Here is a 16,660-nt window from a genome sequence, read left to right as displayed (position 1 = left end):
TTAGTTCCCACTGAACAGTGGAGGGTTTTTTGTTGCGGTTAGCCTTGGAAAGTTGGTAGTCTTGGCTTTACATGGTCCAAGATGATCCTCCGAGAGTGCCAGCAGCCTAGGCACCTGTACAGTGCCCTGTACAGTGACATCTAGCGGTGTATGCATGTATTCTTGCAGGTACTTAGCAGTGATGGTCAAACTCAGCATAAATTCCACTGAGTTCCCCCAGCAAATAGCCTAACAGTGGAATTTATGAGCATTTTTTGGTTAGGTAGGAAATGAACGGCAGTTCAAAAGTTAAGAAGGACAAGAGGGAGCTATTTAGAGGTGATAGCCTTTATTCTTCTCTGGGGAATTAAGCCTGGGATCTTGAGCTTCTTTGGTTTCCTTTTACTCTTTAGGAGCAAAAGAAGAAAGATGACGTGACTGGGGGTAAGAAACCATTTCGTCCAGAGGCCTCAGGCTCCAGCCGGGACTCTCTGATATCTCAGTCCCATACCTCACACAACCTTCACCCTCAGAAGCCTCATTTGCCTGCCTCCCATGGCCCACAGATGCATGGACACCCAAGAGATAACTACAATCACCCCAACAAGAGACACTTCAGTAATGCAGGTAGGTCATTAAGTGGAGTTTTTAAAAGAGGTGCCAAAAAATAAAAAATTCACAGCCGTTTCATTTTCCAAAGACAGTGGCTGGACTGTTGTGCTTTATTTTCTTCTAACACTTCATTGTCCTCTCTTTTCTTACACTTTATTGTCCTCTCTTTTCTTAATGAGAGAAAGCATGAAATAAAGATCCCCCCAATTTTTTTGTCTGTTTGTTTGAGACTGAGTGTCGCTCTGTCACCCAGGCTGGAGTGCAGTGGCTCACTGCGACCTCCACCTCCTGGGTTCAGGCGATTCTCGTCCCTCAGCCTCCTGAGTAGCTGGGATTACAGATGTGCACCACCACGCTTGGCTAATTGTTAAATTTTTAGTAGAGACAGGGTTTTGCCATGTTGGCCAGGCTGGTCTCAAACTCCTGGCCCCATGTGATCTGCCCACCTCAGCCTCCCAAAATGCTGGGATTATAGGTATGAACCACTGCACCTGGCCCCAGGACTATTATTTAAGCTTCAGATTAAGAAGAACCCAGCTAACGTGAACAGACGAAAAAGACCGAGGGAGAAGTTTACATTCTGTATGGCAGTTAAATGATTAAAACTGCTAATATTCAAAGAGCTCTTGTAAATTGAGAACAAAACAATAACAATAGAAAAATGAGCAATCAGTAGAGTGAGGAGACAGTCTTATGTAAGGGGAGAAAATATTACCAACCATACATCTGATAAGGGGATAATATCCAAACTGTGTAAGGAACTCAACTCCTTATGTAGCAAGAAGGCAAACTCGATTGAAAAGTGGGCAAAGGACCTGAATAGACATTTCTCAAAAGAAGACATACAAATGGCCAACAGGTATATGAAAAAATGTTCAACATGACTAATCATCAGGGAAATGCAAATTAAAACCATGATACCAGTTCACATTTGTTGTTAGGATGGCTATTACCAAAAAGTCAAAAGATAAGGGTTGCCACGGATGTGGAGAAAAGGGAACCTAGCACATTGTTGGTGGGAATGTAAGTTAGTACAGCCATTATGGAAAACAATGTAGAGATGCCTCAGAAAAATCACAGATTGAACTACCATATTATCCAGTAGTCCCACTACTGGGTATACATTCAATGAAAATGAAATTAGTTATGTTGAAGAAATACCTGCACTTACATATTCATTGCAACATTATTTACGATAGCCAAGATATGGAATCATCCTAAGTGTTCATCAGCAGATGAGCGGATAAAGAAAATGTATATATACACAATCAAATAGTATTCAGCTTTAAAAAGAAGGAAATCCTGTCGTTTGCAACAACATGGATGAATCTGGAGGACATTTATGTTAAGTGAAATAAGAGAGGCACAGAAAGAGAAAAACTGCATATTCTCACTTATATATGGAATCTGAAAAAGTCAAACTCATAGAAGCAGGGAGTAGAACAGTAGTTACCAAGGTTGGAGGTCAGGGGAGAATTGGAAAGACATTAACAACAGAGATAAAATTTCAGTTAGATATGAGGAATAAGTTGAGAAATCTGTTGTGCAACATGGTGACTGTAGTTAATGTATTATATTTTTGAAAATTACTAGGAGATTTTAAGTGTTCTTGCCACAAAAAATAAGTGCGTGAGGTAGTGCATATGTTACTTAGGCTGATTCAGCCATTCCATAATGTATATGTATTTTAAAAATTGCGTTGTAATCGATAAATATATACAATTTTTAATTGTCAATTAAAAATTTTTTACAGCCTGGGCAACATAGACTCCATCTCTAAAAAGTGCGAAAATTAGCTGGGCATAATGGTGTAGTAGTCCCAGCTACTTGGCAGGCTGAGGTGGGAGAATTTCTTAGGTCTGGGAGGTAGAGGTTGTGGTGAGCCAGGATTGCACCACTGCACTCCAGTCTGGGCGAGAGAGTGAGACACTGTCTCAAAACAAAGCAAAACAAAACAAAAATTGCAGTTTTGAAACAAAACTCAAAGGAATCCATATTGAATTAAAATTTTGGAAATTCGATTAGAAAAAGTTAACTCTGTAGAGCTTATCCATTGTTTTAAAACAAAATGAGCAAAAGTTATGAATTAGTTCATATAAAAGAGAAAATTCAAATGGCCAATATGACAAGATGACCAACCTTGCTACTAGGGAAATATAAATTAAAGTAACAATAGGTTAACCAATTTTTTTTTACCCATTCAGATCATCAAAAATTGAAAAGGGAAATACACACCAATTGCTAAGAAAGTGAATTGCTATAACCTTTTCAAAAATAATCTGGAAACCCACTCTGCAGGTTCTCTGTTCCTCCAGCAGTGGTCCGTGCCTGGGAAAGACCCAGATCCTTAGCCTCTTGCTGGTGCTCAGGATCACAGATCTCTTCAGTGGTAACAGAAGTCATCTCTTATCTCTGAGGTTTTCTGCTCTGTGGAATCTTAGTCCTTCTAGTCCTCATTGCCTTAGCTGCTCTTTGATGCCTTTAACTTTTTTTTTTTTTTTTTTTGGAGGAGATGGAGTCTGTCTCCGTCACTCAGGCTGGAGTGCAGCGGCACGATCTGGCTCACTGCAACCTCCACCTCCCGGGTTCAAGCAATTCTTCTGCCTCAACCTCCCAAGTACCTGGGATTACAGGCACACACCACCATGCCGGGCTAATTTTTTTTTTTTTTTTTTTCTATTTTTAGTACAGACAGGGTCTCACCATGCTGGCCAAGCTCGTCTTGAATTCCTGACCTCAAGTGATCCATTCGCCTCGGCCTCCCAAAGTGCTGGGATTACAGGTGTGAGCCATTGTGCCTGGCCTTAAACACGTTCTTTTAAATCTTCCCTTTCTCATTGTTTTTGGCAGGATGTAATTCTGCTACATGCTACCTTGCCTGGATGCATAAGTTCTATGTTCTGTAATCTTAAAAATCTGAGTTCAAAATTATTTCATCACCATTTTGTTGAGGGAAAAACAGTTAATGACTTTGCAGAATGACTGGGAAATGTTTCCCTGCTCTTAGACCTAGTTGCATTAGTTATACTGGCTTTTTTCTAGTATTAGGCTGTTTCTGTGTTTTTCATACGATGTCACTTACTTTATATTCTGAATCCTTTAAAATAACTTCTTACTAAATGCATTCTTTTATTTAAACTTTGGATTCCTCACCCATCTTTTTAATAGCTCAATACTTTGTAACCTGTGATTTACCTCACAGAAAGTTTAAGAAGAAAGAAAATCTGTTTGATTTACTCTGGAAACAATGAATTAGCTTGAGTTTTAAACATCTCTACAAAACCACAGATATTGATATCCTGTTAGAAATCTCATTTGATTTGAAGCCATCTTCAAGTGATCCTTTGCATGTTTAGAAGGTGTCTCTTTTTGATGTTATTTGTTAATTCTTAGGGTGAATAGTCAAAAGTTTTTTACTTTGTGGTACTCTCATCTGATTTACCCAGATCAGCAATGAATTTAAGCCACTGGTTGACTGTACATCATATTAATGCTATCAGTTTCTAAGCTGGGCACTTCCTTAATGGTGTTATTCCTCAACTCTGTAGAAAAAAGCTAGAAGGCCAGCAAAATGAGTAGAGACATTTATTTGGTAGCATGTCTTTGATCTTAACATAATTATAGACAGAAGATGGATTTTTCCGTGAGGTCATAGGTTCCTTTTGGTTAGTCCTCTGTATTAGTTTCCTAGGGCTGTATATAACAAAGTACCACAGACTAGGTGGCTTAAAACATCAAACCTTTCTTTTCTCACATTTCTGGAGACCAGGAAGTCTAAAAATCAGTCAGTAGGGTTGGTTCCTTCTGGAGGCTCCAAGGGAGAATCTGTTCCATGCCTCTCTTTTGCCTTCTGGTGGCTACCAGCAGTTCTTGGTGTTCTTAACTCATAAGTGCATCACGCCAATTTCTGCCTCCATCTTTGCATAGCCTTTCCTATGCATAGCCTGTCATATCTCCCTCTGCCTTTATTTTGAAAGGATGCCTGTCCTGGAATTTATAGCCCAACCTAAATTCAGGGTGATCCCATCTAGAGATTTTTAACTTAATTACATCTGCAAAGACCTAGGTAAAATTTTTTCACACTCACAGGCTCTGGGTGGACATGATATTTTGGTAGCCACAATTTAACTCTCCATCCCTGGACTTCTGTGTCCTCACTACGTTTTCTGATTCAAGTGAGTATGATTCTTTTCCTTAGGAGAAAAGGCAGGCTACAGAAGTTAAAAGGATTATGGTTTGGCCTTATCCTTAAGAGACAGACACTGATCCAAGCTCAAAGTTAGAGAAATTACTTTTTTATAGGAGGAGGTCCATTTTTGTGTGTGTGCAGAATAGGGAAGAATAATAGAATCAGTGAGTGTAGTCTGGAGAGATTTTCAGAGATCAGGCACAGCAGGTACCAGCAGGTGAAATAAACATTAGATGTATAACCAGAGGATATTACCTTGCAGCTGTGAAACTCAGCAGTATCATTTTCTGAATTAGTTTGGTTTCAATGTTAAGAGTTTGCCACAGATTGGAAGGTTAAACAGGTATGGAGAGTGAAAAGCGGTAGTTCTTAAAATTTCAGAAGGAGAGGAGTAGTAAATTTTGCCTTAAAATCTTGTTGGAAAGAATGTTTAGGAGTCATTACTGATATGTTAGCAGCAACAAGACCAAGAAGAAAGAAATTTAATGTCTGTTTATAACATGTGTCAGACTTTCATTTGGAACTTCAGCAAAGTAGTGCTTATTTCAGCAGCATACCTAAGAAAATTGGAACAATACAGAGAAGATTGGTATGGAAGAAAATAAAAGTAAAAAATAAAGCTGGGCGTGGTGGCCCACAGCTGTAATCCCAGCATCTTGGGAGGCTGAGGCGGGCAGATTACCTGAGGTCAGGAATTCGAGACCAGCCTAGCCAACCTGGTTTAACCCTGTCTCTACTAAAAATTCAAAAATTGGACAGGCATGGTGGCGGGTGCCTGTAGTCCCAACTACTCGGGAGGCTGAGGCAGGAGAATTGCTTGACCCAAGAGGTGGAGGTTGCAGTGATCTAAGATCGTGCCACTGCACTCCAGCCTGGGCAACAGAGCAAGACTCTATTTCCAAAAAAAAAAAAAAAAAAAAAAAAAAATTGTAGTGAAAGTGAAATTCGCCCATTTCTTGCAGTTGTCAGATCATTCTTTTCTTTTCCTGCAGATCGAGGAGACTGGCAGAGGGAAAGAAAGTTCAACTATGGTGGTGGCAACAACAATCCACCATGGGGAAGCGACAGGCACCATCAGTATGAGCAGCACTGGTACAAAGACCACCATTATGGGGACCGGCGACATATGGATGCCCACCGTTCTGGAAGCTATCGACCCAACAACATGTCCAGAAAGAGGCCTTATGACCAGTACAGCAGTGACCGAGACCACCGGGGACACAGAGATTATTATGACAGGTATGCGAAAGGCTGTGAGACACCAGGTGCCCACCTTTGCCAGGAGCTGTTTCTAGGGAGAAAGTGACGTATACATGAATGTGTTTATCTATGAAATGACTGGATCTCATCATGTGTCAGCCACAGGGAATCCCATGTCTTAGTTATAGGTTTTATGTTTTATTTTCTGGGTCCTAGGGAGCACATTTCACCTGTGAAGGAAAAGAGTTTTCTGCCGTCTTCTGAGGAAATCAAGTCAAGTGGTCGCCATAAAATGTTGGAGTCAGCAACCAAAAGTATTAAGCTCTGTGCGAGGCTGTCAGCCACACTAGGTGTCAGGGATCCCAAGATGGGTACCAACCCGTGGTCCTTACCTGCCACGAGCCCATAATTGAAGAGTTGAAGCCTTTCGAAGCTGCACCCTCTTTCCTTCAGTACAATACCACCGGTAGTACAATGAGTCAGAGCTTTACATTGTAAGAGTAGCAAGTCCAGGGAGGGTTAAAGAGGTTTTATCTGTATATCCTAATTTCAAATCTTGGATAATTTAACCTCATAGCAGCTTTGGTTTTCCCTGGGCTGATGATGTGCATCATTTGCACTGTACCTTGAATTTAAAGTGGGAAAATTTCATATACATGTCTCAAAGTCCTGCTTTGTTTTTGGAAGAACTGGTAACAGCAGGCTGCATTAGCAGAGAGCTGTAGCTGAGTAACCGCCACCTTCTTAGGAGTCTGCCCCTCACTCCCACCCTTCTCTGTTGTCTGGACCCAGTGGGCACTTGCCCTGAATTCCTCTAGTAGGTCTGTATTTCTCTTTGGTTTCACTTTTCTTTTGCTTGAAGGACTTTTTCTGCTGGTGATAAATTCTTTCAGTGTTTGTATGTATGCCTGAAAATGTATTTTGCCTTCATTTTTGAAAGCAGTTTTTGCTGAGTATACATTTTTATTTTTACAGTTTCTTTCAGTACTTTAAAGATATACCTCTGCTATGTACTTGCATTGTTTTGTGATGAAAAATCTGTCATCCTTATCTTTGTTCGTCTTTACGTAATGTTCCTTTTAAAAAAATCACTGATTATGATGTGCCTTGGTGTATTTTTCCTTGGTTTCTTGTGCTTGGAAATTTTTGAACTTCTTGGATCTGTAGGTTTATTGTTTCCATAAAATTTGTTTACAATCTTTCAAATATTTTTTCTGACCCCCCACTCGCTCTCCTTCTTTGGAGATTCTCATTACACCTGTATTAGCTTGCTTGAAGTTGTCTCACAGCTCACTTGTATTCTGTTGACTTTTTAAAAATTATGCTTTCTCTGTGTTTCATTGTGGATAGTTTCTATTGCTACCTCTTCAAGTTCACTAATACGTTCCTTTGCAATGTCAAGACTGCTGTGAGGCCCATCCAGTGTACTTTGCATTTTATACATTGTAGTTCTATCTCTAAAAGTTCAGAAAGTTGTATTTGGGTCTATATATATATTATATATACACACACACATATTTTTTATATATATATATGTTCTGTCTCTAACCTTTTAAAACCTGGAACACAGATGTAACGATGGTTTTGATGTCCGTGTCTGTGAATCTTACCACCTGGGTCAGTTTCAGTTGATACCTCCTCACTGTGGGTCTTGCTCCCTGGTGCTTTCCATGCCTAGTAATTTTTGGTCAGATGACAGATGTAACATTTATGTTATTGGGTGCTGGATATTTCTGTATTCCTGTAAGTATTTTGCAGCTTTGTTATGAGTTGCAGGTTATTTGGAAGCAGTTTCCTTCTTTCAGGTCTTGCTGTTAAGATTCGTTAGGTAGAACCAGAGCATTGCTCAGTCAAGGGCTAATGATTGCCCACCCCCAAGGTGAGGACCCTCATTGCACTCTACCCAATTGCGTTAGTCTGTTTTGCAGGAATACCTGAGGCTGGATAATTTATAAAGAAAAGAGTTCTCTGTGGCACACAGTTCCGCAGGCTGTACAAGCATAGCACCAGCATCTGGTTGGCTTCTGGAGAGGCCTCAGGGAGCTTTTACTCATGGTGGAAGGTGAAGTGGGAGTAGGTGTCCCATGGCAAGAGGGAGCAAGAGAGAGAGGAGGAGGTGCCAGCCTCTTTTAAAGCACCAGCTCTCACATGAACTCAGAGAACTCACTCATTATCACAAGGACAGCACCAAGCCATTTATGAGGGATCTGCCCAAACACCTCCCACTACAACATTGGAGGTCACATTTCAACATGAGATTTGGAGAGGACACATACCCAAACCATATCACCAGTGCCTTTTGAATCTGGAGGTCTTTGGTGTGACTGGTGGCAACAGGCATGATGCCAGTTCTTTGTGAGCACAGGGCACTATTATCTTTAGTCTTTTTGGGTGTTTTTTTCCCAGGCCTTGGGTAGTTTCCCCACATGCACATCCTAAGCAGTATTCAGCTGTATACTTGGGAATCCTCTGTAGATCTTCAAACTTCTTTCTCTGCAGAGCTGTTTACTCTCATGCCATGTCCTATGAACTCTGGCCACCTTGGTTCCCCATCCCTCACCTTGGGAAGCCAACTGGTGTCTTTCTGGGTTTCCTTCTTCCTGTGTCACAGATTGAGGACTATCTCATGATAGTGAGCAGGAGCAGTTAAAAGGCTCTTTTCATTAGTGTCCATTCCTCAGAGATCACTGTTCATTGCCTGATGTCTGGTGTCTTGAAAACCACTGTTCTATACGTTTTGTCCCTTTTGGCTGTTTCAGGCAGGAGGGTAAATCTAGTCCCTGTTGTTCCATTTTGACTGGAACTTGAAGTTGCTCAATTCTTCCTCCCTCTCTTTCTTGCATTGAGGTGAAATTCATATTACTTAAAGGAACTATTTTAAAGCGAACAATTGAATGACCTTAGTGCATTTATAATATTGGGCAGCCACCACTTCTGTCTGGTTCCAAAACACTTTCATCACTCAAAGAAAACTCTATAACCATTAAATAATCCTTCCCCATTATTCCCTCTCCCCAGCCTCTGGCAACCACCAGTTTGCATTCTGTCTCCCTAGATTTGCCTATCCTAGACATTTCATATAGAAAGAATCATACAATATGTGACTTTTTGTGTCTAGCTTCTTTCACTTAGCATAATGTTTTCAAGCTTCATTCACATGGTAGGGTTCATTCATCAGTACTCATTCCATCTTATGGCTGAATAATATTTCATTGTATGGATATACCACATTTTGTTTATCCACTCATCTGTTGATGGACATTTGAGTTGTTTCCATCTTTGGGCTATTGTGAATAATGCTGCAGTGAAGATTGGTATACAGGTACTTGACTACCTGTTTTTAGTTTTGGATATGGACCTAGGAGTGGAATTGTTAGTCATATTCTTTACATTTTTAGGAAACATCAAAATGTTTTCTACGATGGCTGAACCATTTTACATTCCTACTAGCAATGTATAAGAGTTGAAGGTTTTCCTTATCTTTGCCAACACTTACTTCCTGTTTTTTTTTTTGTTTTTTTGTTTTGTTTTGTTTTGTTTTTGAGACAGAGTCTCGCTCTGTCACCCAGGCTGGAGTGCAGTGGCCTGATCTCGGCTCACTGCAAGCTCAGCCTCCCGGGTTTACGCCATTCTCCTGCCTCAGCCTCCCGAGTAGCTGGGACTACAGGCGCCCACCACCTCACCCGGCTAGTTTTTTTTTTTTTTTTTAAGTAGAGACGGGGTTTCACCGTATTAGCCAGGATGGTCTCGATCTCCTGACCTCGTGATCCGCCCATCTCGGCCTCCCAAAGTGCTGGGATTACAGGGTTGAACCACCGCGCCCGGCCTGTTTTTGTTTTTTTAATGAGTATAGCCATCTTGATGGGTGTGAAGTAGTCTCATTGTGGGCTTGAATTTGCATTTCCCTAATGATTAATGATATTGAGCATCTTTTCATGGTTTTTTTGGCCATTTGTATATCTTCTTTGGAGAAATGTCTGTTCAAATCCTTTGCCTGTTTTTGAGTTGGGTTGTTTGTTTTTGTTGTTGAGTTTTACTAGTTCCTTTTTTAATGGTATCATGAGTAGTTTACCATGGTCCAAGCTAAAAATTTTAATACTGTTCACACTGAGTTGATTTTTAAGAGAATTTTATTAACTAGTCACTTACTTGTTGCATATTTAGGTTGATGGTGTTATTAATAACTTACAAAATAATTTCTGTGGCTCTTTTTCTCATGGGCTGGGTCCAGGAATATGGAAATGTTTATGGATCTTACCAGATTTTTCCTAAAGGGAGTGAGTTTGCAAAGCCATCAGTGATTTTTCAAGTGTGTACTGTACCACTGCACACTTGAGGCTTATTTCATAGGATGTGTTATGCTAGTAAGTGTAAAATGACTCTTTGTTATTAATGTTTTTGATTCCTGATAATGTGAGCATTTGTCCTTGAGTCCGTTTGTAAGTGTCCTTGAATATGAGTATATGAGGAAGAGCCAAGTGGGTGGTGAAGAGAAGTGGATGAGAATTTGGCTTCAGTCTTTCGACTAATTCTTGCATCTCTATTTCAGGCACCATCATGACTCCAAGCGGAGGAGATCCGATGAATTTAGGCCTCAAAATTACCACCAGCAGGATTTCCGACGAATGTCTGATCACCGCCCCCCTATGGGCTACCATGGCCAGGGACCCTCAGACCATTACCGCTCTTTCCACACAGACAAACTGGGGGAATATAAACAGCCTCTACCCCCATTGCACCCTGCAGTCCCAGATCCTCGCTCACCCCCTTCTCAGAAATCTCCTCATGATTCCAAGTCACCCCTGGATCATAGGTCTCCTTTGGAGAGATCACTAGAACAGAAAAACAACCCAGATTATAACTGGAATGTTCGGAAAACATAAAGGACAGCTCATAAAGGAGAGAGTAAGAGTCACCAAACACGTGGATATTTTTGGTCTGATCCTACAGTAGCCAGTTATCTAGACCAGTAAGTGGAGTTTCGGACACGCTGCTGCTGTCAACTCACTGGCTGAAGGAGCACTTCAAGGAATGGGAGGCCTTTCACTGGGTCCAGCTCTGATTTGGGTCACCACTCCTGCACTTTGGCAGCCCATTCCATTCCAGCCTAGTTCTGGCCTCCCACTTTGATGGGCACTTGAAGGAGGAGCTGACTTTGTGTATACCAGCTTCACTGGGATGTGTTTCCCCAGTCAAGGAATAGGGGATCTTCAGAGTCATGAATGTTTTCTTGCCAGAATCAGTGTTCCCAGGACCTTAGTGCGTCACTGGGGCAGGAACTGGTGCATGGAGGCTGCTGGGACCTGATGTTACAGTGTGTGATTTGGTTGATTTGGTTCATTCTGACATGATGGATGCTGCTGATGGGGAGTGGGGAGTTGGGACAAGTGGGTGGGGACAAGCATAGGACTTGAAGGGGAGCAGGTACACCCCTCACATGTGTTCTTGGGAGAAATGATACACTCAGCCTCATTATGTGAAACCTATGGGCAGGGTTGGGGTGGGGAAGTAGAGAGAGGGCAACAGCTTCCACAACTGCTTTATCTCTGCCAACACTAATTTTTCCCACACTGTCTTTGTACATTTCAGAGGTTTGGTCTCCAGAGTGGGCCTCCTTTCCCCACTGTGCCAGGGAAAGTAGGTCGCTCTGGATGACTTTTGAGTACTGTGAGTTAGGCAACACTGACTCCAGCATGGGTCTTACTTGACTGGGGAGTAGGCTGAGTGAGAAGTAGGGTGGGGTAGGGTGGGGAGTAGTGTGGCCAGGAAACTGGAATCCCTGGTGGATTTCTGATTCCTATGGTGAGAAGGAAAACTACAGGACCTGGAGAAGGGGATGCAGAGGCAGGCCTGCTGACCAGTTTGTTGCTGGCAATCACAAAGGCGGGGGTCCTGGTGCAGGCAGTGAACAGGCCTCTAATGTGGGGTTCAGTAGTGCCAGCAAGTGGGGGAAACTTTCAGTATTGGGCTAGGTCAACACTTCCTGCTGCATTTTCCTTCCCTTTGCACAGCTTGAAGAAATAGATTGGACAGAATCACACATCATGTGGTGGGCAGATGGAAATAAGTACCTGTGGTGAACAAGTTTCTACTGTAGTTGGAGATCATTAGAATTGAATTCAGTTTCTCTTAGAATATAATCAGGTATAGACCTAAGTTAAACTTTTTCCCAAACAGGGAGCATCCAAAGACACAGTGACTTGAGCTATAGATAGTAAGAATCATACTAGAGTTGAACTGAGTCAGGTTTAGGAAGCAAGTTGGTTGCATCAATTAAGCAGGCTGTTTTCAATTTACTGATGCTGGGGCCTTCAGTTTTATCATTCTCAGTGTAGCTTGCCAGTATTGTTGAAGTATCCAAAGGCCTTTCTAGATGGAGACAGAATAACTGACTTGAACATAGAGTGTGCCTGTAAGTGTCCAGGCTCAGAGCTGGTGAAAACCCCTCTGTTAGGCATGTGCAGCGTTAAACTCCCTGAAGTAACTTGTGAGGACTTCATTGCTTGCTGGTGTTCTGGGCAGCACCATGAATGCCTTTACCAAGACATGCCGCGTTGTATCCTCCAAATGAAGCAGATGTGGCTGTGATGTGGCCCTTGCTCCTGCTACACACAGCATTGCAGGACTGGCCTGTGCGGTTTCCAGATGAGGGTCTGGGTCCTGAAAGCTTGTGTTGAGAGCTCAGTGGACCCACCCCCCTTACTGAACCCTCATAGTTGTTGGGGTTGTTCAGCCTGGATTTGTAGCACACATGCCCTGAAGCAAAGCCCTGGTGACTGCATGAGCCACCTGACCACAGTCCTCCCATGGAGGGCCTGCTGTGATGCTCAGTAGAGAGGGCAGGGCATGTGTCTCCACTTAGGCCACACAGTGATAAGGAAACCACAGATGGAGCTTCTTGCTGATAATATTGACTCTAGCCCATGTTTGCCTTGCCCAAGCCAAAGAGGAAGGTTAGGTTGGCTTGTCAAGCCCTTGAGCAATGGGAGATGGGGTGGGAAGGAGATGAGCCCCTGCAGAGAGTTGGGTCGTGTCCTCCAGGAATGAAAGGAGGGGCAATGGAGTCACCAGAGGCCCTGCATTTCCATCAGGGTTTCCACAGTCATCAGGGCTTCTCTCGAGTCGCTGATAGGAGATGTGAGTTATGCCCAAAGATGTCTTATGAGGAAAAAGGAACTTCCTTTTGTTCACATTCAGGACTGACTGTTTGTGCCATATGAAGTAGCAAAAGGCAGTATCGGCCAGATCAGTGTTACATTGATTGTAAAATTACAGTGTCCCCATTAGACAACTGTTTTAGGTGCTGAAGTATGTTTGAAGAGTGTGTTGGGAAAAAGGAAGCATTTCTTCATCGATTTAAACCAATATGAATATTATATGCTTAAATAAAAAACAAATTTGCACAGGTAAATTCTCTCACTTGTGAATGGGGGAAGCTGCCCCAGGAATCTGTGAGGATGGTATTCCCTGGAGCCTGGCTTTGAAAGATTTCATTGTTGATAGAAATAACAGGGGTTGAGGAAGAGGGATTTAGCATCACCTAAAACCTGCACGTGAATAAGGGTTGACATGATACACTATGGCCTTAGAAAAGGGCCACATGAAACCCCAAGCTAATCACTGTGGTCTTTCAGAGCCGGACAGACAGGTGCCAGCAGAGCCCGGGGCTCGCTCTCCTTCAGTCATTCCTTAGCCCTTCAAAGGGAAGCCCAAACACTTTGCACGCTGTGCTGCAGACATTCTGGCCTGGTGTGTCTGAAAGTTGCATCAGTCCTCACGGTGCAAACAAGGTTTATTTAGGAAGTCACATAATGATACTGAAATCCTACAGACCAAAATCCACTTGTCAGCAGGAGCAGCAGCCCAGGCCCAGCACCAGCGGTCTTCCGGCTCCTCTGAGGGCTGCCACGTTGGGCGAGGGGAGCCATGCCAAGGGTCCAGGCTGCTTTAGGCCATCTGTGCCCCACTCATCTGGGGACAGATGGTTTTTCTTTATTGTAAAATTGTGGACTTTTAAAACCTGTTGACTAAACAGTAATTAATTTATATTTGTGAAAAATGCCACTGTCCTAGTGATTTCTGATGTAAATAATGTTGTTTATATAGTATGTATTAAATTTTCCTACATTGTAAAACTGCTGTACTTTTGATTCTTGTATATTAAAAAGTGTTACTGAGGATTTTTAGAATTGGGCTAACACGTTGCATTGCATTGTGGTGTGAGCTGTGTGACTAGAGATACCTCCTTTTCTCCCTCCCCTCGGTTGCTGGGTCACATCCATCCAGATTTTTTGACAGCTTGTGAAGTGGAGCCTTTTAAAGTTGCATTTCCCTCTATCCAGGAGCAGTTGCATTGTCACGTACAAGCCTTAACACCACAGGTATCTAAGCTATTCCTGAGTATGCCATTGCTGAGGTGAACAGCTCCCTGGCCGACTCCAGGCCATGGCCCACAGGTCTGCACTTGAGGGAGGACCCTAAGTTGCCGAAACGTAGTTAATTCCTGTGGGTTAGTCCTGCCTGGGAGGATCCAGGGAGACCTAGCGGGGCCACCCCCTCTACCCTGAAGGAAATAACACTGTCTGCCAGCCTGTAACTTTGAGGGTAATTTAACAGATGGGGTCGGGGGGTGGCATTTTATAATGGAAACACTGACACGTTAGCTCTAGCATTCTGGCTCAGGGGCAGGCCCACCTCTGGCGCAGCCCAGACAGAGGAAGGGTAGCACAGCCTGCGGGCGGAGATCTCTGAATAGGGGTTGAAGTTTGCCCAGATCCACGATTTTCACTAATGTTTTGGTGACTTTGAGACTAAACTAAATCCCTGTGAAGCTCTTAAATCTTGATACCAAATAAGCCATGTGTCTACTCAGAGGGGTCAACTCCTGTGACTGCTCTGTCAGCCCAGGGGACTTGGATGCAGGGGCCCTTGCCAGGCCTGGCCTGTGCTGGAGCCGGAGGCTGGGATTTTTAGTTCACGTAATTCTTGAGAAAGACGAAGACAAGCTGAGGGCTCTTCGTGCCCATAAAGAAACAACTCACAATCATGTTGTAACTCATGACTCAGCTGGAACGATTTGGGGAAACTTTAAGAACAAGTACTGCAATAATCAGCTTATTATGATTTACAATAGCAACAAGGCTTTGAAACTGCCAGCTGCCAAAACGCCTGCCTTTTACTGGAAGCGGCCGGCCCAAGGCCCCTGCCTCCTCCCTCCTCCCTGGCGGGGCCTCGTATGCCTGGCATCACGGCAAGCCCTCCTCAATTAGAGCCAACAGAAAGGTCACTTACTGAAACCCATGTCCCTATAGTTTGCCAGACCAGAGTCAGCTCCAGATTCCAACCTGTGGCTTTTAAAGGAGCAGGACCAGCTCTGATGTAAGGTTTTGCCTTCACTGAAGCCCCGTGCACCAGTCCTTTCTATCATATCTTACGGGAACCATTTGGTCTCCTAGCCTACCTCGAATTTCTTCTGATCAGTGAGCGGTGGGGAGGAGAAGGTGCGGCTGGATTGAATGAAAACTCCATCCTGCAGAAACCTGGGCGCTAATTGAGGAGCTGTCCCCGTTGCTGCTGGTGGGACCCTTCCCCAGGCTCAACGTCTTGGGGATGTTCTGGTCAGTTCTGCGGATGTGTGATGTGGTGGATAACAATGTGCTCACGCCACCTGGTTTTGTGCTGAGCCTCCTGCTGTCTGGCTTTGTGTGGAAACATGGACAAGTCCATGGCCTAAAGCTTCTTACCTCAGAGATGGGCAGAACAATACCCACTTACGGAACATCACACGTGACCTTTCTCTTAATTTCCTTAGTGACCTAAGAAGGAATTGTTGCTAAAACACAGGCCCTGTTAACCACAGCCACTGTGGTGGCCCTTGGAGCGTGGGGGGCTATAAAGGGGCCTCCTAGGTCAGTGCATTGCCCCCATGTGGTCCCTCCCTGTGTTCAGTTGGCTGATCACCTTGCATCTTCACCTGCAAATGAAGGAGGCAGCTTCCTGGGTTCATGTGTTTTGTTTTTTCTTTTCTTTTTTGAGATGGAGTCTTGCTCTGTCACCCAGGCTGGAGAGCAGTGGCGTGATCTCAGCTCCCTGCAAGCTCCGCCTCCTGGGTTCACGCCATTCTCCTGCCTCAGCCTCCCGAGTAGCTGGGACTACAGGCGCCTGCCACCATGCCCGGCTAATTTTTTTGTATTTTTAGTGGAGACGGGATTTCACTGTGTCAGCCAGGATGGTCTCGATCTCCTGACCTCGTGATTCGCCTGCCTTAGCCACCCAGATTCATGTGGTTTTTAAATGAGAGTGCACAGTGGAAAGGAAAAGGTTTGTAACCCTAAGCGTTACCTGGAAGAGACAGCATTCAGTCCTTGGCTAGGGAGTGGGTGGAGAGGGTTGAGTCAGAGGGCAGCTGGACAGGTTGAGGGAGACCAAGTCTCTTGCCCGGCCTGGAGGGCAGGCCCGGTCAGCACTGGACCCAGCACCTCTCACTCCAGAGCCTGTAAGACAAGCTAGCTGCCCTCGTGGAGCCCCACTGGCCAGGGCTTCTGGAAAGCTGCAGCTTGCTGTGTGGGGAGACTAAACCCCAGCAGGAAGGCCCAGCAGGGACCAGAACCCCCAGGAGCTCATAGTCTCATGGGGGAGACGCTGCTGGCACCAGAGTTATGGGAGAGAACATTTTCCTTG

The 16,660-nt window shown here is 43.9% G+C and overlaps 1 protein-coding gene across 7 annotated transcripts in view; it reads left to right on the top strand.

Annotated features, from left to right (window-relative positions):
- Positions 1 to 14,175, top strand: part of CHD2 (chromodomain helicase DNA binding protein 2) — a 150,633-nt gene extending 136,458 nt beyond the window's left edge. For 6 of the 7 annotated variants that reach the window (XM_030930969.1, XM_030930963.1, XM_030930964.1 and 3 more), the window contains 4 exons: positions 393 to 606; positions 3,278 to 3,373; positions 5,773 to 6,019; positions 10,530 to 14,175. In XM_030930969.1, the coding sequence (XP_030786829.1) occupies positions 393 to 606; positions 3,278 to 3,373; positions 5,773 to 6,019; positions 10,530 to 10,863 (891 nt within the window). In that variant the 3' untranslated portion in view covers positions 10,864 to 14,175. The remainder of the gene's footprint in view (positions 1 to 392; positions 607 to 3,277; positions 3,374 to 5,772; positions 6,020 to 10,529) is intronic. The other variant, XM_030930968.1, reaches the window with a different exon arrangement.
- Positions 14,176 to 16,660: the final 2,485 nt, after the last annotated feature.

This window comes from Rhinopithecus roxellana, chromosome 5 (assembly GCF_007565055.1).
Source record: "Rhinopithecus roxellana isolate Shanxi Qingling chromosome 5, ASM756505v1, whole genome shotgun sequence".
NCBI lineage: Eukaryota > Metazoa > Chordata > Mammalia > Primates > Cercopithecidae > Rhinopithecus > Rhinopithecus roxellana.
Note: the sequence above shows the minus strand (reverse complement) of the source record. Positions and strands in the feature narration are given on the sequence as shown.